Source organism: Haliotis rubra, unplaced genomic scaffold (genome assembly GCF_003918875.1).
Source record: "Haliotis rubra isolate DU_JTF1 unplaced genomic scaffold, ASM391887v1 Scf72, whole genome shotgun sequence".
Taxonomy (NCBI): Eukaryota; Metazoa; Mollusca; class Gastropoda; order Lepetellida; family Haliotidae; genus Haliotis; species Haliotis rubra.
In genome coordinates this window covers 2041210-2065424 of record NW_025767435.1, presented here as the reverse complement: position 1 = coordinate 2065424, position 24215 = coordinate 2041210, and the positions used below count along the sequence as shown (strand labels likewise).

At 41.1% G+C, this 24215-nt stretch overlaps 2 protein-coding genes across 2 annotated transcripts in view; one reads left to right on the top strand and one right to left on the bottom strand.

Moving 5' to 3' along the window:
- Positions 1-2067: 2067 nt before the first annotated feature.
- LOC124259395 (exosome complex component RRP41-like) lies at positions 2068-5617 on the bottom strand. The gene is made up of 3 exons (XM_046693524.1): positions 5432-5617; positions 3893-4099; positions 2068-2488 (listed from the first exon to the last, which is right to left on the bottom strand). The coding sequence occupies exons 1-3, from the start codon at positions 5600-5602 to the stop codon at positions 2123-2125; spliced, it is 744 nt and encodes a 247-aa protein (XP_046549480.1). The 5' UTR covers positions 5603-5617; the 3' UTR covers positions 2068-2122.
- Positions 5618-10586: 4969 nt separating this feature from the next.
- The window catches only part of LOC124259378 (5-oxoprolinase-like), a 37842-nt gene continuing 24213 nt past the window's right edge, over positions 10587-24215 (top strand). The window contains exons 1-11 of the mRNA XM_046693503.1: positions 10587-10774; positions 12754-12945; positions 14216-14341; positions 14953-15059; positions 16232-16347; positions 17904-17998; positions 21893-21945; positions 22259-22371; positions 22619-22707; positions 23424-23541; positions 23980-24122. Coding sequence (XP_046549459.1) covers positions 10595-10774; positions 12754-12945; positions 14216-14341; positions 14953-15059; positions 16232-16347; positions 17904-17998; positions 21893-21945; positions 22259-22371; positions 22619-22707; positions 23424-23541; positions 23980-24122 — 1332 coding nt within the window. The 5' untranslated portion in view covers positions 10587-10594. The remainder of the gene's footprint in view (positions 10775-12753; positions 12946-14215; positions 14342-14952; positions 15060-16231; positions 16348-17903; positions 17999-21892; positions 21946-22258; positions 22372-22618; positions 22708-23423; positions 23542-23979; positions 24123-24215) is intronic.

Below are 24215 nucleotides of genomic sequence, written 5' to 3'. Positions count from 1 at the left end.
TCGTTAGTGTACTTCATTTTCGCCAATTGCTTTTTCAGCTTTGTCTGCATCATTATGAAATGGTGTATGCCTAATAAGGAAACATACTTAAGTATTGTCATATTACACATCATTTACATATGGGACTGGCTGTCAACAGGGGCATGGGCAGATATGTATGTTTTACTATGTAGATAGGAGTATGTCTTGTTTACAGACCCTTATCCTTCTTGCATTGTGTTTACCATCTTCTTTCCTGGTCAGGTATACCTTAGGGTGAGGTGAGGTGAGGTGAAATTGGGTTTTACGTCGTGCTTGAGAATATTTCGCTCATATGACGACGTGCATGCGTGTGTATGTGTATGTGCAGCTGCTTGTACTAGCCCAGACTTAAGCTGGTTTTATAGTGCTAGCCCACTGAGATACCATGCCGCAGTGAAGCATGAATACCCCACTCAGACACATTATACTGACTCCGAGCCGACCAGTCCTTGTTGTACCCATTAATGCCGAGCGCCAGGCAGGGACCAACAAGTACCATATTTTAACGTCTTTTGGTATGACGCGGTCGGGGATCGAACCCGCGACCTTCAGCTCTCCAGGCGGACGCTCTAACCACTACACCACGGAGGCGGTCTCCTTCGGGTGACGTACAGAGAGAACTTAAAGATTGTTTCACTCATTTCCATTTTATAATATGTTAAGTTTCTGGAATGTGGTCCTTTCAAGGCGTTGGACTTTCCCTTCGGTTGAAACACTGTGGAATGAAACTTGGGCAATATATGTCAAAACAGAATGCTTCAACCACTGGACTAAGCAGCCCCCACTTGTATGTAGGAGAAATACACTGACCCACACCTTACTTTTCCACATATCTGTTCTTGGGTTCAAACATCATGTTCAAGATTATTACATATATGTAGTAACCTGCATGTGTACGTTTGACATCATGGGGTTACCAATCAGAAAGTGAAACACTAGAACTTTTATTTTTTTCCTGTCAAAAAGTTCAAATTATGATAAATGAGTTCAAATTTTGGTATGAAAGTAGAACCTATCTAAAATTAGACCTAAATATGAATCATTTCCTCCTTGGCGATCCCAAGAAGAATATCCTTGAAAACCACCTGTTTATAATAGCCAAGCCTTATATTCAAAATTGTCATTACAATAAGACTATTCCCATATTTGTGCAATTATTACCTCTAATAAAACATAATCACAAGGTAGAACAATTCATTTCAGGAGACAACACCAAATTTGCAGAACATTTACCATCATTCCATGTATTTTGGTACAGTGCTTTAGATTCCAGCACCTTCCCCACTTCTCACACTAAAACAGTCAATCGTAGGTGGCTGCAAAGACATCCAGTAACTGTTCTTCGCAGCCATTGAAACCAGCTTAGTGACACAAGATGAACTTGTGTTCAAAACGTGATTCTCATGTGTTGACATTCCCTGGCTTGTCTCAAGAGGCCTGGTCTGGTGGTCAGTCTCACGGACTTGTTTCACACATGCTATCATGTCATACTTGCGTAGACCGCCTCCGTGGTGTAGTGGTTACAGCGTCCGCCCGGAGAGCGGAAGGTCGCGGGTTCGATCCCCGACCGCGTCATACCAAAAGACGTTAAAATATGGTACTTGTTGGTCCCTGCCTGGGGCTCGGCATTTATGCATACAACAAGGACTGGTCGGCTCGGAGTCAGTATAATGTGTCTGAGTGGGGTATTCATGTTTCACTGCGGCATGGTATCTCAGTGGGCTAGCACTATAAAACCAGCTTAAGTCTGGGCTAGTACAAGCAGCTGCACATACACATACACACGCATGCACGTCGTCATATGAGCGAAACATTCTCAAGCAGGACGTTAAACCTAATTTCACCTCACCTCACCTCACACGTGCGTAAATTGATGCTCGTGATATCAACCACTGGATTGTGTGTCCAGACTCGATCATTTACGGACAGCAGTCTTATACTACTATAGCAGGAAAATTGCTAAGTACAGCATAAACAACAAGCAAACAATGCTGCATCCAATGGTCTGAAACAAAATAACCAGCATCACAAAACAACAAAATACTGTTTAAGTCAGATATAATTTATTTACAAACATGTGACAAATGTGTACAGTACAGTGTCAAGTCTCCCAGCCGAGTGACGTGACGGTGGTACTGACGTGCTCCCGGACAGCAGTGTTGAGCACCTGGTAGATGTCTTTACAACCCTTCATGGCCTGGTCCAGGACCTTGTTCAGGTTGTCCTCGTGTAGCCGGGAGTTCATCTCCAGAAACACAATCTGTTCCGACTGGGGCAAGGTGGCCACAATCAGTTCCGGCCCACCTGAAGACTCCTCCAGGTAACTGATGTCCACTAGTGGAGAGTCGTTAACAAAACCTGCTGAGCATGCACATACATAGTCCTTCATTGGAATACCAGCGTCGATTAGTGCAAGTGTGGATGCATTCACACTAGCACAGTAGTTGCCCCCATCAGACTGAAGAACCTGCCAACAGTGTAGATCAAGTGTGATGTCATATGTTGAAGTTTTAACAGAACTCGTGTTAATTCCACTTGAGTAGGTGGGAATAATAATTGATAAATGCTAATTGTAGTATCATATTGTTCTGTGAAAAGCAATGTCACCATCTCCACTATGATAGTTACGATTGTCTTGTAAATATACCCAACTGTAACCTCTTTGGTTTGGTGTTCAAAAGTCATTTATTTTTCATATTTGTTCAAATCTGTAAACCAATTTTCTTTTAAGAAGTCTCATAGGAATTCTTTCGGTTTGCACCATCATAACCCTGGAATGTTACTTAGTGTGGTGTTAAACAACAAACACACAAAGCAACAGTTTGAAAAAAAACAATATGCATCATTAATGTATTCTAAAGGTTATCTCCCATTTGACAGACAGCCAGTTGACAGACACTAAACTAGAAGGTTAATTAGGGTAATACCAAGAGTACAATGGAACAGTCCGCTGTCTAGTGAGTAGAGCAGGGTGAGCCTGAAACAGGTTCGCTACTGAGAAGTTTGATTGTGAGTAAATAGAACTTTGTTGTGATTAAATGATAAATGATTTCTCTTCTCAAATTTTAGGCAGTAAATGAGACACCTGCATTGCCATGTAAGATCTGAATAATACCAATCAGTGTTCTAATTTTAAGCGATACTTTCTAAAGATTGTAACAGTTTATGTCTTTGAGTAGTATACAATGGTCATTCAAGGAAGTAATAGCCACATTGTCATGATGCGTCATATTTTGAATATTTATTCTAAATAAATCGTAATTAAGTGCACTCGTCATATATCTTAATATTGTGTGCAAAACATATAACTTCTTTATTCCATATGAATAATATTTAGGTTCACATTTCACTTTATTTGATTTATATGATACAACAGTGTCGCAATTCCTAATAGCTAAGCTAATGTTTTCAATATGATGATGCCGACTAGAAGGTTAAACAGAAATGTTTATGAAAACTAACTGTTTTTATATTGCAGCAATGAAAATTCAAATTACTGTCTTTTCGTCCATCTTTCAAAATAAATAATATAGCTTCAGTTTGTTCCTGTGTTTTTATTTGGACTATTCCATTATAATGTGTAGGTAACAGGTAGTAGATAATCTGTTCACTGAACCGTAAATGTTGTTGTTTTAAGGTGTCTGCGAACTGGTTGTCTGCGTAATGGGAGGACACCATTCTAAATTGTAATCAGGTGATACCTCATTATTTTTTTTAATTGTTTATTTTCTTGTTTTTGTCACATTTAATTCAAAACCTTATTTTTCGGCTTGTTCTGCTTTGTAAATCACAAATGTAAATTGCATTATTTGACTGCAAACTTTGACTCTGGTAACTCAGATTCCCAAACAAAGGAATAGTGTTGTCTTACCTCAACAAATATATCAATCTGTGATCGAGGGTAGAGGCTAGTCATAATAGCTGCATCAAAGGTCTGTCTGAGGTGCATGGTCATCTCTTGAGACTTGCGGTCACCGCGTGGGCGTGTTTTCCTCTCCCCTGTGCTGAATGTCGCCATGCTGTACTGACAGTTAACCAGAACCTTGTCATGTAAGGCTCTTCCTCTGCTACCTCTGATCTGCAATAGAACATATGATAGTGATTTTGTTTGTTGTTATAATCATGTCATGCTAGACCACATTATTCATGAAGAAAAACTAAGTTCTATGGACAGTCTACTTCTTTATTGCAATGAGTGCAACATTTCGGTGTAGGTACTAACAGCATTATCAAGCAAGTGATAATAACTTGCTTGATAACAGTGTTAGTACCTACACCGAAACATCGCACTCATTGCAATAAAGAAGTTGACTATCCATAGAACTTAGTTTTCACTTGCTTGATAATGATGTTAGTACCTACACCGAAATGTTGCACTCATTGCAATAAAGAAGTTGACTATCCATAGAACTTAGTTTTCACTTGCTTGATAACGGTGTTAGTACCTACACCGAAATGTTGCACTCATTGCAATAAAGAAGTTGATTATCCATAGAACTTTTTTTCACTTGCTTGATAATGATGTTAGTACCTACAGCGAAATGTTGCACTCATTGCAATAAAGAAGTTGATTATCCATAGAACTTTTTTTCACTTGCTTGATAATGATGTTAGTACCTACACCGAAATGTTGCACTCATTGCAATAAAGAAGTTGATTATCCATAGAACTTTTTTTTCACTTGCTTGATACGGTGTTAGTATACATGAAATGTTGCACTCATTGCAATAAAGAAGTTGATTATCCATAGAACTTTTTTTCACTTGCTTGATAATGATGTTAGTACCTACACCGAAATGTTGCACTCATTGCAATAAAGAAGTTGATTATCAATAGAACTTTTTTTCACTTGCTTGATAATGATGTTAGTACCTACACCGAAATGTTGCACTCATTGCAATAAAGAAGTTGACTATCCATAGAACTTTTTTTTCACTTGCTTGATAATGATGTTAGTACCTACACCGAAATGTTGCACTCATTGCAATAAAGAAGTTGACTATCAATAGAACTTAGTTTTCCTTCATCTTCACAACTTCTAAAATGCCTCTCAAAAAACACATTATTCATTCACATTTGAAGGTTTCTGCTTAATATATGAAATTTAAGATACATATCACATATCTTATGTGTAACTATTTACAAAAGTTTTCAAGTAGAATTTGAAAAGAATCATTCGTTGACAATTAAGTGTCACTATTTTGACAGGACATTGTGAAATCAGTGTTGTGGAGATTGTAGGGTCAATGTTTGGCTATGGAATCTGAACGCCAAAACTTGATAACACTCCACTTGTCTCAACAGTTTGTATGAGGAACGATAAGTCCGCTGTGAAAAGTAGCTTTGTATAATTTGCATGTACCACAACGTCAATTGTCACAGTATTCGTGGATCCTGAAGCTGGGTTTACCTCATGCGGTCCGTATACTGTTGCCAGAACCTTCGTGTTTCCTTGCTCAATATACGCTGAACCGTCCGCTTGCTTGAAAACCCCTAGACGACACTGGATCTTCCGTAGTTCATGGGGTCTACGCCCATCAATTCGAAAGCCCTGATCAGACAGAAGTTCTAAGCCCGCCATGTTGTTATGAACATGTGCCCGTTCATTCGTTTAGAGTGACTTCCCCTTCTTTGGATTTATGATTGTACGTACGCTTCAATTGTACCCAATCCCAATATCCATTCTCATGTTACTCACGGCCTGTCCCTGCAAATGATATTGCTCCATTTTGGAAGATTTTTCAATATCATTCAGTTCCAGTCCGATTCGGACAAATTCAAATATTTCTTTTCGATATCCTGATCGGGAACAGGTCAAAAGGGCAAAAACTGGAAAAGTCAAAAGCGCCAAGGGAGTGAGTGAGTGAGTTTGGTTTTACGCCGCTTTTAGCAATACAAAGATGCAGCCGGAGAATGAACAGTCATGAACCACCTAATAACAACATCATCTTCACAGTTAGGCAAGAGTGAGTGAGTTTGGTTTTACGCCGCTTTTAGCAATATTCCAGCAATATCACGGCGGGGGACACCAGAATCGGGCTTCACACAATGTACCCATGTGGGGAATCGAACCCGGGTCTTCAGCGTGACGAGCGAACGCTTTAACCACAAGGTTACCACACCGCCCCAGGGCCAAGGGAAAGTCAAAAGGGCCATAGATATAATTCAAATAACAACATGCAAACTAATATATATATATATAATATGTTTTATTATATGTTTATCAATATGTAGTAATAATAGTAATAATATAAGTGTGATAATCATACATTCAGTTGTTGATATGTGATCTTCAGTAATCTTCAAAATGGTAATGCTAACCTACTGTTATACTGTTCTTACTGAGAAAGTGTAATCCAAAATGCACACAAAGAACTTAGTTACATATCTCACGATTGAATGAGCCCCGACCTTAACCTTTGGAGCATATCTGGGACATTGCTCGTCGTGTGCAACAAAGGGATCTTCCTTAAAAGAACCTGGTCCAATTGGAAATTGCTTTACACGAGGAATGGCGTAGAGTGCTCCTTCAGAGGATCAGGAGGCTGACAGGGGGTATGAGGAGGAGAGTGCTGACTGTCATACACTCACAGTGAGGTTACGCTTGGTATTGACCTTGAATCGTGTAAGACACGCAAAATGACGTTCACATTCACCAATGAATTCAACATTAAATTCTTTATAATCTTGGCAAAATATTAAACATGTTTAATATTTTAATCTATTAAAATGTTTAATCTATTAAAATATTAAACATGTTTAATATTTTGCTACGATCGTGCCGATTTTCTTAGCTATCGTTTCAGAACGAAGTACCACGTATAGTAGAGTGAGGGCATCGGAACAAATCGAATAAGAGCGTGAAAAAGCGCCATGGGGCGTGTCCGGATGATCGTAATACATTGTAATAACGAGTATCAGATGTTAGTTCCCATTGTCCCACTATTCTACCAAGATTTATTGCGATTCTACAAAGATCTATTACAATATATTACAATCTATTTCGATTATATTAAAATCTCCTGCCCTGTGTCATGTTGTTCACAACCTATCTCGATCTAATACGATTAAATGCATTTCTATGAACGTTTTAACACGCCGTACTACCATTAACGTCCACGATGTTTCACCATCTCTTTACGCTTCCTTGTGTGCTGCGACACGTTCTGGTGCGTTGGTGTGATTTCCTATAAATTGTGTCACGCTGCCAGAGGAAATTCATAGTGATCCAACTGCAAGCCCTATCACACTATGTTATCGTCATTTTCATTGTAAAATATGAAGAAAGGAAAGGGCTCCAAAGTAACTCATGCTGTCCGAAAATCGTGTCACAATCGTGTTTAATCGCCGTGATGATCGTAAAAAGTCGCTAGCTACAGATCGTCAAATATTCGCAGCAGATCTTCATTGAAGCGTATATGATCAGATATCCAAACGTAAAAATGTGTAGAAAAGCCAGGTAATCAACCAGCATGTGTAGTGAAATTTCAACTTCACACGTGCAACTCGCACACCCAGCAGGTGCCCGCCCCCAAAAAAAATAAATAAATAAATAAATAAATAAATAAATAAATAAATAAATAAATAAATAAATAAATAAATAAATAAATAAATAAATAAATAAATAAATAAATAAATAAATAAATAAATAAAATAAAATAAATAAATAAATAAAAATAAAATAAAATAAAATAAAATAAAATAAAATAAAATAAAATAAAAAAATAAATAGAATAAAATAAAATAAATAAATTTATAAATAAAATAAAAATGCGAAAAGCGTCAACAAAATAATGATCGTTCGTTAAACTACATATTTATTCGGGTGTCCAAAATTGTGAGACAAATCATCAGAGTTGGTCTGTCGATTTCATGTGACTGTGCCAAATTTGGTTTTGTTGCAGTTATTAGATAGCAATTCATAGGTCACAAATGAAATCAAACGGATTGTAGTTCGCGTCCGATCGGCATAATCGTGGCCTAGTGTATAAACGCAGCATTATGAAGGAACGTAGTGCACCGTTTATTGGCATTTCAGAAGTTAACGAATAATAAGAAAGGTATTATACTTTACGGGTGACAACTTCTTTATAATACTATGATGCGACGTTTCGGTACGTGTTGTTATAGCGTTGTCAAGCAAGCCATTTCACTCTTGACAACGGTATAAGAACCTATACACCGAAACGTCGCATCATCTTATGACAAAGAAGTTGTCACCCGTAAAGTATCATACCTTTCTTACGAACGTAGTGCAGTCCCACGATGCATGTGAAGCACTAACGATGATAATCACTACATTTTCGGCAAAAACTGAAAATCTTTCACAAGATTTGAGAACTCTATTGCCTAGACTTTTGTTACGCTTATTTGCCAGTCTAACGATAATAAGGGTGTCGCATTAGAGAAATTGCTATGGTGAGAGATTTCTATTTGAATTATTAATTTGTCATGCTTTTGTTTGTTTGTTGCTAAGCTATATATGTTTTCAAGCTATACGGTATATGACGGTCGTCTGAAAATAATTGAGTCTGTACAAGCAGTGTATAAAATAAGGCCCGTCCGACGGTGTAATTTTACAGCTAGCCAGCCCGATGGACGGGTGAAAAAAATATTCAAATAACGTATCCACTGGCACTGTCTATTTGGTGTTTAAGAAGGACTGGTTAAATCTCTTCTGGGCTGGAAAGTTTTTTAAGTTACCAGCCCAGATGTCTGGCTGGGTTTTTGACTTATACATACACTGGTACAAGACAAACACAAGCGTTTAACGACATACATACACGAGTTGCTTTAGACCAATTTTATCCCGGATCATTACGGGTTAACTTGTTCTGTAATGACAACACACGGGAAAGTAGACGGTCAATAGTGCTCAGTTTTCGTGATATCTGCGTTGCCCTATATGTTGGTTATGTTGTGGTGAAAAACGGAGTAGGTGAGTTGGTCACAATCATTCATTGCATGTTATTGCCAAAGGAAGCAATGAAACGTCAGATAAAATACCCACACGTTTCTGAACTTTATGACCATAATACCGATAAAAACATCTTGGTGGATAACAGTTTATCTATCTCGCATTCGGCGATGTTTTGATAGATTCTTACGTCATTGAGAGTGAGTTTAGTTTTACGCCGCTTTTAGCAATATTCCAGCAATATGAAGATGTGGGCTTCAAATTGTACCTACGTGGGGAATCGAACCTTAGTCTTCGGTGTGACGAGCGAACGCCTTAACTACAAGGCTACCCCACATCCATAAGAAGCAAGAGTAACGTAAAAACTACATCGTCGTCAGGGCCGTAGGTAGCCCAAGGGGCCAACTGCCCCCAAGATTTTTTTCACAGATTATTTTTTGTACATCAAAGTATTGATATAACACTTTTTTTAATGTCACATACCCTCACCGCAGCCCTGAAATCCACACCTCAATTAATGATGGCGGGCAGCCCATCTGACCAGAATGATACACCTAATTACATATTATTACAAAAAGCATTAATAAATAAAATAAGGAATACAGGGCAATGACATCCACTGCCCAGAACCCTATAAACTGAAGGCATATTGTGCAATTCCTAATAATTAAACGAACAAAAGACTTGACTTTAAAAAGGAACGTCTAATTGGTGTGGCAACACATGTGATACCAAGTCCATGCACTATAGGTATCTACTCTAGGAAGACAGACTGGAGGAAATTCAAACACAGCTAAAAGTGTATAATGGAGACAAAATCATTTTTGATATTTTCTTGGAACTGTAAATGTGTTAATTTCATAGTTGATCACAAATTATATCAATCTTTCTGACTGACTTATCTTGTTAAGTTGCAATGAGTAAACTGATTGAGTGAGTAATTTTGAACAAACCCGAAGATATCATCTATATGATGAAAATTCCACGTGCAATATCTGAACTGTCAAATGAATTTAATAATACAACTATTGTATATTAATACTTAAACTGAACAAAACAGTTGTTTTGCATATATACAGATATGTCGAAACATATTTATAAAGTTTTGTTCAGAACATTATGCACAGATGCTACAATTTTGAACAAAGAATTTTTTTAAAAACACATGAAAAAAATGTGGTTAAACGTAGCAGGCAAAAATAAAATTTATACAAAGTTAGAGATTACATAAATGTAATCATTTCACCTTCAGAAAGCAGGACATTGCATCTGAGAGAATCTAATTTTGGACCTGGTTGTGACATAAAGTTGTATGGTTGATTATTTACTCATCAACCTTTAGAATGCCAATCAAACAATGACATTTATATCCTTTATCCCTTTCCTAATGTTATATGCATTCACATAAAATACCTGTATACGTAATGAACACTGCATTCCTATTCTCTTGCAAACAAATTCTCAAACATGTGTGTACAATATTTATGCATTCATTATTGTTATTTGACATTCACAATACGTTCCTGACACGTGTTGAACATGTCTCATCAGCCGAGTTCGTGCTCGGAGCCTTTGAACGCGTGACATATGTTTCAGTTACTTACACTGAATCTGAATCTGAATCAGGGGAGATAACCACACTTAGTACTTGGCAAAATGGCTGACAAAGTGTCAATGTCGTCACCGTTCCAATTTGCCATCGATCGTGGGGGCACCTTCACCGACGTATGGGCCCGATGTCCGAATAATGAGATTCGGGTGTTGAAGTTGTTGTCGGAGGACCCCGCCAATTACGATGACGCACCCAGGGAAGGCATCAGGCGCATTCTGGAAGAGGTGATTATCCTCCAAAAACTTATTGAGGCTCGTTTAGGGATATGCACCGGAATGTTAAAATATCTCGATATAGACGTTTAGCTCATTTGGTTAAGAGAAATTTATGTATGGCATTTGTATGAATCTACTTAATAGATTGGAGAACATCGCATATGTCCAAATGTATATACACGTCATTCTTTGAGTCGTAGGCTGAATGCGTTATCCTGGATACAGAAAGTGAATGAATCTGAAGGGGCCCATTTAAGGTTATATAGGTGTCTTTGAATATGATCACTTCTTTGTGTACAGTTGGGGCTCAACGTATCTACTTTGTAACTCCACGAACTGTCACAAAACTCAGCTGTGGTTAATTCTACCAGGAAAAACGTATTTATTTTTCGTCTTCTCTTTATACATTTTTGTATACACAAAATTATTATGAATAAACCAGCTGTCACTTCCACAATTCCCAAACAAGCTGTAACTTATGTGATGGAACGTGAAACATCACTAGGTTAATGAGCAGTGTAATTGGATGGATAAATGCTGTTTCTACAGCTGTCCAGTGTTTTGATGTAGAAATACTGATAATATAGTCATGTCACATTGTACTACTACTCAGGGACCAAACCAGGCTGGGTTTGTTTATATAAAAAATTGCATGAACAGATGGATGGAAATTGTAAGACTCATTCAAATTAATTTCAGTTAGAAAATGTGTTTTATATGAATCCATACATATACATTGTATTCAGATAAATTTATGGTTTTGGAAAGTATTGAACATTAATGGGAAACTATGGTAAAATCTGCTTGTTCAATGAAGAAGAAATATAGCATTCATCAAATGTAGGACACATTTCTCTGATCGACCTCTGATCTTATTTTGATCATACTCATGCAGTCTTTCAAGGCGGATATTTACCTTGTAAATGTTTTCTTCTCTAAAACTGACAGGCGGGGGGCAGCTGAACTTTTGACATGCTTGTTTCTCCATATGACGAGTGTACATGGACTGCATTATATTCGATTAAGATCATCAGGATCTTTTAAAGCAGTCAGTACATATCTGTGCTTGTGATAACACCTTTTGTTACGTTGCTGGAATGACTGACTGACTGAGTTTTAGTTTTACGCCGCTTTTAGCAATATTCCAGCAATATCACGGCAGGGGACACAAGAAATGGGCTTCACACATTGTACCCATGTGGGGAATCGAACCCGGGTCTTCAGCGTGAGCCAACGCTTTAACCACTAGGCTACCCCACCTCCCCCGTTGCTGGAATGAAAGAGGGATATACTGATCAATGTGTGCTGTCCTTCTGCCAGTCCATTGTCTGTTTTGTGAGCAGAACCCCTTAACAATTGAAACTTGCTACACAAATCAGTCTAATGGTGAAGTCATGCCTTTTGATAATTTCGGATGACTGGTTTCTTATGTTGTTTCTTTCTATGGTGACAAATGGACTTTTACTGAAAATGAGGGTAGAGCTCATATCTGGAGCATAAGTGTAAAACCATTGCTGCAGGTGTCAAAAATCAAAGATACAGACATCTGACACTTCCTTGCTTCAACCTTCACTGCTTCTTCTCTTTTCCTTTTGATTCTTTCCTTGGTAGGCATTGTGATTTGTAAAGCGAATTAAACACCTTTGACTTCGCCATGGTTTAAATACCAATTTCTAATCATTATCAAAACAATTTTGCGTCTCCCTTAGAAAGGGAGAGAACTCTGTCCTTAATAAAATCCGGAAAATACACACGGGTTGTTGTAAAATCAAGCTCAGCTGGAAAAAAAACTGGGATTGAGGCGAAAAGGGCAGGGCAAAAACAAAAGGGCAAAAATCAAAGGGCAGGGCGTAGCGCCCTCCTTAATGTGCCTAGGGGGAACACTATATCAGCTGTAGGTGTCTGATGACAATTACACATCGAATTACACATTTGATTGTTTTTACCAAAGGTTAACAATGTTGTTTACCGTTATGAATATGTTCCAGTATACAGGAAAGCCATGCCCAGCAGATTCCCCGATAGACACGTCTCTGATAGACTGGATCCGGATGGGGACGACGGTGGCAACCAACGCCCTGCTGGAGAGGAAGGGAGAGAGGATGGCGCTCGTCATCACCAAGGGTTTCAGAGATCTACTCCATATCGGCAACCAGTCCAGGCCGCACATATTTGACCTGGTAAATTATATATTGTCTGTGGTTATGTGTAAAAGTTTAAGAATTAACTGCAGAATATATACATACAATCTAGCCTTGTCTCAAATTACTTAATCAAAATTATCTGTCACTTGAGACAGCGTTGAGAATGACCTCTTTAACATGTAAATTTCAGGAAATACCATCTCAAGATGACAAGTTTCACTTGTGGTCTTCAGTGTTATTTTCTAAGAATCGTAGAAACATCCAAAGCAGCTATTGAAATATTGTCATATCAGAACTACAATTACAAAGTAATGATCAAATGGTAATACAGTCAAATCCTGATGAGCCCGAATGCCGGTGTCTCGAATATTATGCATAACTCGAAGTACCTGTCGGTCCCGACCATTCCCTGTTATAGTTGTCATCATTTGAATACCGGTTACACGAATTCGTCTCATAAATACACACGATGACTCGAGAAGGAAATTTGGTCCCATGAGATTCAAACAACAGCAATCTTGTATACATAAGCCGAAGTCAGTCAATGAGAAGTTGATTGGTGTAGCAAACTGATCCAATTAACAAACCAGCGCAGCTCACACCTTTCCGCCATTGACGGGTGAGTTCAAAAGGCAGATTAGTGATTTTACGGAAGTCACTGTCTGTGCTATCAGACTGGAACTGATAAGGTGCCCCTATTAGTGATAGGGAAATCATTAGGTAAACAAATGCTTAGGTGGAGGAATTAGGACTGGATCATGTTTTTTTTTCTACCCTCATAGACATACCTATGTCTCGAATTCATCGATAAGTCGAATGTATTACTTGGTCCCCAGAGATTCGACTCATCGGGATTTGACTGTATCTTCATTTCGATTATTAGAATCAGTTTTAACTGATGATCATTTTAGTGATACAGTTTTATGGATGTATTTGACGAGGCACCGAAACAAATTATTTACATGACGAAGACATATTGATTAATCTTCAGATGGACTCCTGAAACTAAGGGCTTTCTTTCATATTTAATTGAGTAATGTGCACCAGAAAATGGATAAATTGTGAATTTCTCCCAGGGTGGCATCTTTTTTTGAAACAGTGGATATGTTAAGATGTTTTTTCTCTGCACAGTAATGAGCTTGGATCTTTAATTTGAAGATGAGCATGTTGACTACAGAGGCTTGATCAGATATTGGCTTGTTTTCCGGAATCATCTTACCATTGAAGTCAGTGAAAGTTGAAAGTTTGGTTGTGATGATGTGTCACTGTGATGTCCAGAGTGAAGATGAGATTGATGTGACTTCAGAAAATCGTGATGCCCGACAAGCTGTACGAGGAGGTGGTGGAGGTGGAGGAGAGGCTGGTCCTGCAGCAGGACGTGTGTCAGGTCAACAGGTCATGTCAGAAGGTCATGGGAACCACAGGTGAACAGGTCGGTAGACAGAGTCAAATACAAATAATGGAATTGTGTCCGTTATCATTTCCTATGCTGACAATAGTCATGATATGGCTGCAATATTGCGGATGTGACTCTAAATTTTAACTCACTCACTCCTATGGTGACATCATATATCTGAATATTATTTTCTGCTATGTTGTTACGTCATTTACTTGAAGTAGTAGCAGTGAGGAAGGCTAGTGGATATTTTTTTTTCTCTTCACATCAAAACCTGTGTTCGGTTTCATACATGGGTACCAAGTGGGAACATGTACCTTACTGTGATGTGGAGTATTGTGAACACAACGATAATCTCCTTGTCTGGTACATGCAGATTTTGAATTGATTTGAAATCATCAAACAAAGATAATAACAATGTCACTTAACTTCTTTGAGAAGGCATTTTAGAAGTTGTATAGGTGAAGGAGAACCAAGTCAACTTCTTTATTGCAATGAGTGCGATGTTTTAGTGTAGGTACTAACACTGTTATCAAGCAAGTGATAACAGTGTTAGTACCTACACCAAAATGTGTAGCTCATTGCAATAAAGAAGCTGACTATCCATAGAACTCAGTTCTCCTTCAATGTCACTTATCCTTGATTAGCTGGAGATCTGGCAGGAGGTGAATGTGGACAAACTTAAGGCTGATCTCCAGGAACTACTGAAGAAGGGCATCAAGAGTCTGGCCGTAGTGTTCACGCACTCCTACACGTGAGTAGCTGTAGTCGGTGAGTGAGTGGATGGGTGGATGTGTGATTCAGTGGGCTAGAGAATAAATAAATATTGCCTCTGTGAACAAACTTGTCAACAAAATATGATCATAAAATGAAAGCATGTGTCTTTTGTGTTTCTATTTTGTTTTCATAAGCAGAATGCTAATTTGAACTTGAGAGCACAGTTGAGGCAAAGAAAGACAACTCTTTCTTAAAATCAGGACAAATTGCCCGACAAATAAATATTCTCCTCATTTCCATAAAACTAAAATAACTGTCAACATTTTCATGCATGCAGCTATTTAACATGTAGTCTGTTATCCTCATAATTTGAGAGACCAGAGAAGATCCAGGTTAGAATTAGTCTTCTGCAAACCATGCTTGTCGTAAAAAGGTGATTACGGGATCAGGTGGTCAGACACTCTGACTTGGTTGACACACGTCATCGTATCCCAGTTGCGTAGATCGATGCTCATGCTGTTGATCACTGGATTGTCTGATCCAGACTCGATTATTTACAGACTGCCACCATATAACTGGAATATTGCTGAGGCCTAAAAAAATAAGTTGTGGTTCCGACCGACCCTTGAATTCTGGTACTGACCCTAGTATATTTTAGAGTTATGCATAAAAAAAGCTTTCAGATACCATTGTTTTTTCGGACAATGGTCATTCTGATAAATAAAGTCGACATGATGGCCGCTAGCTTGATTGAATAAGCAATTACACATTGATAAATGTTTTATTAGTTCAAACTTTACTTCTAAAAAAAATGTTTAAAAAAGAGAAGAATTCCTACCTACCTTCCCTAAATGTTAAAGAGGTGTAATCGGAACCACAACATTTTTTTTCGTTTGGCCTGAGTGAGGCGTTAAACAACGAACAAACCAAATAATAATTTGGACCAGGTGGGACATATATTTCCCAGTTGGCCAGGTTGCTACTATTTGGTCAGGTTGCCACTATTTGCTGTACTGTATTGCCTCCTTTAGTCATGCATCGTAGGTTTAGATCCAGATGACCCCTTGTTATTTTTAACGGTTTGTCAGGACCATACATGTTAATATGACTGATCCACTGCAGCTTTACCTCAAACTCTTACACACGTTTCTCTCAAGTCTGTGTCTTCGGGACATTTATGTTTATACTCGCGTTGTATATATTCTTCAGCTGTGACCTCCATGAGAGACAGGTTGGTCAGCTGGCCAAGGAGATGGGTTTCACCCATGTATCTCTGTCCTCGGACGTCATGCCGATGGTGAGGATGGTGCCGCGGGGATTTACCGGTGAATATATTGACTTATCTCAGACAGAACAACTTTAACAGTCAGGGAATAGCAAGCTACAAAGTACTACACATTATAACATTCGGATAATCGTGAGGCGTCAGGGTGAATATATTGACTTATCTCAGACAGAACAAGGTTAACAGTCAGGCAATAGCAAGCTACAAACTACTACACATTATAACATTCAGATAATCGTGAGGTGTTAGGGTTATAAATGTCCATAATTGCAATAAGAGGTGACCAGATTGGTTTGTCGACAGCATGTTACTGATTCTGATTGTGTGAGATATTGCTCATATACCCAGATGAAATTATCATAAAATGATATCGGTAGAGTGCATAGTTAAGCGACAAACAAATATGAATCAATCTTAAACATTATAAAGTTATGATGGATGTTCATAATTGTTTTGGACATGACTTGTTTCGCCACTTGCTGTACATCTCAGTATATGTATGACGTACAATGGTTCCAAGGAACTATACTTAGTGATCCTTATGACTTTGTTTAACTGAGGGGCAGTGGGGAGCCTAGTGGTTAAAGTGTTTGCTTTCGTCACGCCGAAAACCCGGGTTTGGTTCCCCAACATGGGTACAATGTGTGAAGCCCATTTCTGGTGGTCCCTGTCCGTGATATTGCTGGAATATTGCTAAAGCATATTGCTCAATTGTTGTAACTGTATTTATCTGTACTTCGTGGATGGGTATATTTTACTAGCAATTCCTTAGACCCTCATGACGTATGTTTATGGATGGTATTGAACAATAATAAAAAGAATGTTTCAAGGTTAAGTCAGAAGAATGATGACAATTTTTATGGTTATACAGTTTCTTTTATTGTGAAAGGCGATGTTTCGACATAGAATATAATGTCGTTGTCAAGTCACTTGCTTGACAACGATATTAGAATCTATGTCGACACGTCGCCTTTCACAGTAAATTAAAAGAAATTGTACATCCATAATAATTGTCATCATTCTTCATCAACTCAGCTTCTAAAATGCCCATCAAAGAAAGGTTAAGTCAGTTTCAACAATCCTCCATGGTTTTGCTTGACGTAGTAAAACATTCAGGCAGCAGTGACTAGGGACCACGTCCACAACACGTCCATAACGTTATGACCTGTCGTAACTCTATAGTTTGTCATAAGCTTACGAATGTCGTAGCGCTAAGAACGCTTTGTGGATTGGGACCCTGACTAGTAAAACTTCAAGGTAAAACCTCCAGTTTTACAACCTTGATCTCTGCTTCACTCAAATTTGACCAAAACCTCTGAGTTTTATCCATTATAAAATTGTATGTTTGTAGGTAAGGGTTATGTCTGTAAGTTCGCAAACCTCAACCTGTTGATCTCACGAAGTGACCTATCAATGTTTTGCTCATATCACACGACAGCAACCTGATATCAAATTAGCTATAACCATTTATTGACTGGGGAAAGATGATCTGTAGTTCCCTGTAGTTTGTTAGTGACACTCCAGATGTACATCTGTGACAGTATGGATGTCACAGTGTCAAGACTGATGCAGAAACTTGATGCTGCTTATGTCCAGCTGTGTCTCTCCGCAGCCTGTGCGACGCCTACCTCACACCCTGCATCATGAGATACGTCGCCGGCTTCTCCTCGGGTTTCACTGGCGGCTGTAAGGTAGGATATATTTATGATCACCTGATATGTCACAGCTCATGTCATATTCATGCCCCTTATGGTTTCCAGGGAAGAATACTGGTGGATTTATGACACTATTAGCAATATTCTTCCTATATAACAGTGACTGACATGAGAATGGAAATTAACATCCACCATAGGCTCGTGTCTAGTAGAAATTACTTTGGGATTTAAAATTATGATGGCTTAATCTTGTAAAGTTTTATCACTTACTGTAATCGTATATATATTTTCATGGGGTGCAATTTTCGCAGAAAGTTCACAAAAGTCCTGTTAGTGCAGTTTTTTCCCCGTGCATTTCAACACCTGAGTGATGGTGTCCATCAGAAAGTTTTCACAACCGATAGATATGCAATGATCAAAGCTAGTGTATACTAGTACCGGTACTTATGATAATTAAACATAGAAATCATAAAGTAGTGTCTGTTGTTTATGAACACATGTTGTTCACATGGGCAAATCGTTGATTGCCTGCATTTCTTGTCTTCGTTTCAATTCGTGGTGTATATATAATTCAGTTTCGATATCTCTATGACTTGACCATGAATATTTCGCTTGGTATGATTATTGACACACGATTTTTTTGCGTTAAAAGCACGAAAAAGAAACCCATGCGAAAATAAATATGATTACAGTATATTCCTAATTATTTATCTTTTACTTGACAACCCATTGCCGTGCTAGACATTTGGTGCAACCTGTCAAGTCTTTCTCATAATGAATCATGTCTGCATTTTCTGAATTCACTCGAACTGTATTTTCAGAGTGGTCTTATCTTTTGAAAGTATATTGAAATTTGAAAATCTTCTTATTTCATAAGTTCTTTTAGCAAGCCTAACAGAAAATAATTCTCACTATCCCTGTGAGCTTGTTTTGTTTTTGAGTTAATTTCCATCCCCATCAGACACCAAACATGGTAGCCATGTGGGGAGTTAAACCAGGGTTCCGATCCCCAAAACATTTGTAATCCGATAATAAACTATCAATAAGCCAATGCCTTGTGGATCAGGATCCTATTGTTTAGGGAAGACCTGAACTGGCTGCTACAAACTCTATTGGAATGGTGTGTGTATGTGTTACCATATGATTATGAACAAATACTAAACCACAAGGTAACCCACTGCCCCACAGAGACCCACCAACCCACTGCCCAACAGAGACCCACCAACCCACTGCCCCACAGAGACCCAGCAACCCACTGCCCCACAAGAGACCCAGCAACCCACTGCCCCACAGAGACCCACCAACCCACTGCCCCACAGAGATCCAGCAACCCACTGCCCCACAGAGACCCACCCTAGCCCACACCAGCCGCTGCCCCAGAGACCCACACCAACCCACTGCCCCACAGAGACCCACTGGCCCACAGCCCCACAGAGACTACCCCACCAACCCACTGCCCCACAGAGACCCAGCAACCCACTGCCCCACAGAGACCCAGCAACCCACTGCCCCACAGAGACCCACCAACCCACTGCCCCACAGAGACCTAGCAACCCACTGCCCCACAGAGACCCACCAACCCACTGCCCCACAGAGACCCACCAACCCACTGCCCCACAGAGACCCAGCAACCCACTGCCCCACAGAGACCCAGCAACCCACTGCCCCACAGAGACCCAGCAACCCACTGCCCCACAGAGACCCAGCAACCCACTGCCCCACAGAGACCCAGCAACCCACTGCCCCACAGAGACCCAGCAACCCACTGCCCCACAGAGACCCAGCAACCCACTGCCCCACAGAGACCCAGCAACCCACTGCCCCACAGAGACCCACCAACCCACTGCCCCCACAGAGACCACCCCAACCCACTGCCCCACAGAGACCCAGCAGCCCACTGCCCCACAGAGACCCACCCACTAACCCACTGCCCCACAGAGACCCAGCAACCCACTGCCCCACAGAGACCCAGCAACCCACTGCCCCACAGAGCCACTGCCCCCAGAGACCCCAACCCACTGCCCCACAGAGACCCAGCAACCCACTGCCCCACAGAGACCCACCAACCGCCCTGCCCCACAGAGACCCACCCAACCCACTGCCCCACAGAGACCCACCAACCCACTGCCCCACAGAGACCCACTAGCCCACTGCCCTCAGAGACCCACAGAGACTCCTAGCCCACTGCCCCACAGAGACCTGCAGCAACCCACTGCCCCTCAGAGACCCACTGCCCCACAGCCCACCCAGCCCCACAGAGACTCCACCAACCCCTGCCCCCACAGAGAGACCCACTGCCCCACAGAGACCCACCAACCCACTGCCCCACAGAGACCACCCACCCACCCACTGCCCCACAGAGACCAAACAACCCAATGCCCCACAGAGACCCCAGCAGAGACCCACTAGCCCACAGCCCCACAGAGACCCTAGCAACCCACTGCCCCACAGCGCACCCATTAGCCCACTGCCCCACAGAGACCTAGCAACCCACAGCCCCTCAGAGACCCACTAGCCCCATCCCCACAGAGACCCAGCAACCCACTGCCCCCAGACCCAGCAAGCCACTGCCCCACAGAGACCCCAGCAACCCACTGCCCCACCACAGCCCCACAGAGACCCACCAACCCACTGCCCCACAGAGACCCAGCAACCCACTGACTCCCCCTCAGAGACCCACCAACCCACTGCCCTCAGAGACCCCCAACCCACTGCCCCAGAGACCCAGCAACAGAGACTGCCCCCACCCACCCACTGCCCCACAGAGACTGCCCCCACCCAACCCACTGCCCCACAGAGACCCAGCAACCCACTGCCCCACACAGACCCAGCAACCCCTGCCCCACAGAGACCCACCAACCCCCACTACTCACAAATAAACCCAGCAACCTGCCCAGCATCACACAGACCCAGCAAAGCAGCCACCCACTGCCCCACAGAGACCCCAACAGCCCACTGGCCCACAGACCCAGCAACCCACTGCCCCCACAGCAACCCACTGCCCCACAGAGTCCCAGCAACCCACTGCCCCACAGAGACACACCAACCCACCCACCCTCAGAGACCCACCAACCCACTACTCAAAATAAACCCAGCAACCCACAGCATGCCCCAAAGAGACCCAGCCAACCCACTGCCCCACAGAGACCCAACAGCCCACTGGCCCACAGACCCAGCAACCCACTGCCCCACAGAGTCCCAGCAACCCACTGCCCCACAGAGACCCACTGCCCCACAACCCACTGCCCCACAGAGACCCAGCAGCCCACTGCCCCACAGCAGAGACCTAGCAACCCACTGCCCCACAGACCCAGCAACCCACTGCCCCACAGAGACCCCCAGCAACCCACTGCCCCACAGAGACCCCAACCCACTGCCCACACAGACCCAACAGCAACCCACTGCCCCACACAGACCCAGCAACCCACTGCCCCACAGAGACCCAACAACCCACTGCCCCACAGAGACCCAGCAACCCACTGCCCCACACAGACCCAGCAACCCACTGCCCCACAGACCCAGCAACCCACTGCCCCACAGAGACCCAGCAACCCACTCACTACCCACAGACCCAACAACCCACTCCGACCAGCCCCACCCAACAAACCACTGCCCCACAGAGACCCAACAACCCACTGCCCCACAGAATATTCCGGAGTGCAGGGTTAAGGTACAAACAAAGAAACAACCAAACCTCTGGAGCAGACAATGTGCAAGGTTTAAGAGATGAATATACAGTGTAGGTTGCTATGGGAGTTCATTATACTTTCACAAACCACAGTTGTTTCCAAACAATCACCTAACAGAATTATCAACAGTAACAGCCAAACAAAAACTCTCAACCTGCAAACAAACCACTTTTGACATTTTATTTTAAAATATTCTAACAATTTTTGTCAATTGCAAATATATAGTTCAATTTTGTTTCAGAACACCAAAGTCCTTTTCATGCAGTCTGATGGAGGTTTAACACCAGTTCAAAAGTATGTTTTTTAAAAATCTTTTCAAAATTCATATTCTAAAAGTATTGTTTGTTCTTTTCCCTGTAACAGCAAAGTATTCAAGTACTGTTCATAATAATGTTTTTGACACTGAAGATATGTGCTGTATAAAGTCTTATCATTTTAGGCTTGTATTACTAATAAATATTGTCGTCAAAATTAAAATTTCAACCTTGCTAATGTTGAATTTGTTTCATTATATTTTGTAGAACTTAGTGTTAGACTATAACTTTAAACAGAGAAAGGTTTCTGCTCAGTGATGCTATATACCTGTGTTTTCTGTACCTTGTGCCAGGTTTAACGGGTCCAGGGCCATCTTATCGGGTCCAGCTGGCGGAGTGGTAGGCTACGCTCTCACCTCCTACAGTGCAGAGACAGGCAGGGCTGTCATAGGATTCGACATGGGAGGTAACTCTGTCATGTGAACTATAATTGAATGGAGTTTATCTTGATATTAATACAAGTTTGTATACTGGTCAGCTGGATTTCTGTTTATTATAAGATGAGGTTAATGGGGATTGGATGGTTATGATGGTCGCTTGATGTGAATAATTCTCCAATTTATGACTATCTGGAAAGACAAAATATAGCCTTAGATCCGAAGATCTGAAAATTAGATTTTACAGAGAGTACTGAAGATGTTTTGTGTTTGTAGGGACATCCACTGATGTGAGTCGCTATGCGGGACAGTTCGAACATGTGTTTGAAACCACCACTGCTGGCGTCACCATCCAAGCTCCACAAGTAGGTTGTTTATTCCATACATCAGGAAATATTTAGAAATTAATTTAATTACAAACATCCGAAACGTTAGTTTTCTTGGCTGTGTAATTTCATTGTATGTTTGTTTATAGGGTGTAATGTGTTACAGGAATATATTTCATTACATCATGATTACTTTTGACACATGTCTGTAAAATCTTGATTTCTTGCATTTATTAAAAATGATGTAAGTATGTGTCAGTGTAGATGTCAGAAGAAAATGTAAAATGAAATTAAAATTAACCTTCATCTTGATGATTGAAAATTGTCCTGAACAGTGAAAGTGTCAAGTTCATGGCTCATGATGCCCAAATGAACTTATGACATTTCCTCCATAACACTCTTCAACTCGCTCACATCTTGGTTTGACTCACTTTCTTTCAAGACATTAAAATCCAAATGAAAATTTGAAAAAAGTCAACTCTATTCAAATTGGAAAAAAGAATTTTGGTTTAAGGGTAGTTATAAAAGTGTCTTAGCATTTCAAAATACTCGGTTTGTATTGCATCCCCCAACAATGAAATAGATGAAGTCCCTTCTTGGTTGTTGCCACTGTGCAAGAATAAGGCTAAAAGTGGGTTGAACCCAACACCTGAGTGGGGCCTCCTCCATCTCCCTCCCCTACTCACTCACTCACCCATCCACCCATCCACTCACTGACTCCATCACTCACTCACTCACTCCACTGTTGTCTCCAGCTGGACATCAACACTGTGGCAGCCGGTGGAGGCTCCATGTTGTTTTTCCGGTCCGGGATGTTCGTGGTGGGACCTGAGTCTGCTGGAGCTCATCCAGGACCCGTGTGCTACAAGAAAGGTCAGACTTAGATCAGGATGAGTGGTTGTAGGAGTAGATCACTGATAGTCTTGTTGTCATCAGCGTTTGGTTGTTGGAGAGCCCACTTTGTTTAACACTCTACCGACTGAATTCTAAAACTCTCCATCCATGATTTATTCAAGGGCAAACTCATGACGTATCTTCTTAATAAGTACGTATGCTGCTGTTATCAAGTGTGACATCTTAACACTTTATCACATTCCCAACAAGTACCTTTTGAGTAAATCTGCCTGATATTAATTATTACAGTATGCAATACAGTACTATCCGTCCTGGCTATTCCAATAACCACCCCTGATAGTCACCCCAGCTATTCCATCAATGGGCAGTGTGGGGACAGCATTAGACCTCTATAATCTATACGTATTTAGCCTTGCCTGTTTGGGTTGTTCCATAACGAGTACCTAAACATTACAGGGGGTCCCCTGACTATCACTGATGCCAATCTGTGTCTGGGGCGGATCCTGCCTGAGTTTTTCCCAAGTATTTTCGGAGAGAAAGAAGATCAACCACTTGACAAACAGTCCACTTTACAAGCCTTCACCAAGCTGACACAGGAGGTATTGTTCACTGCATGTCCCTGAACCTATCAGAATTTGGGGCTAGAATAAGGGACCTGTGATGGCCATAAGAGGTGACAATGTGGATCAGGT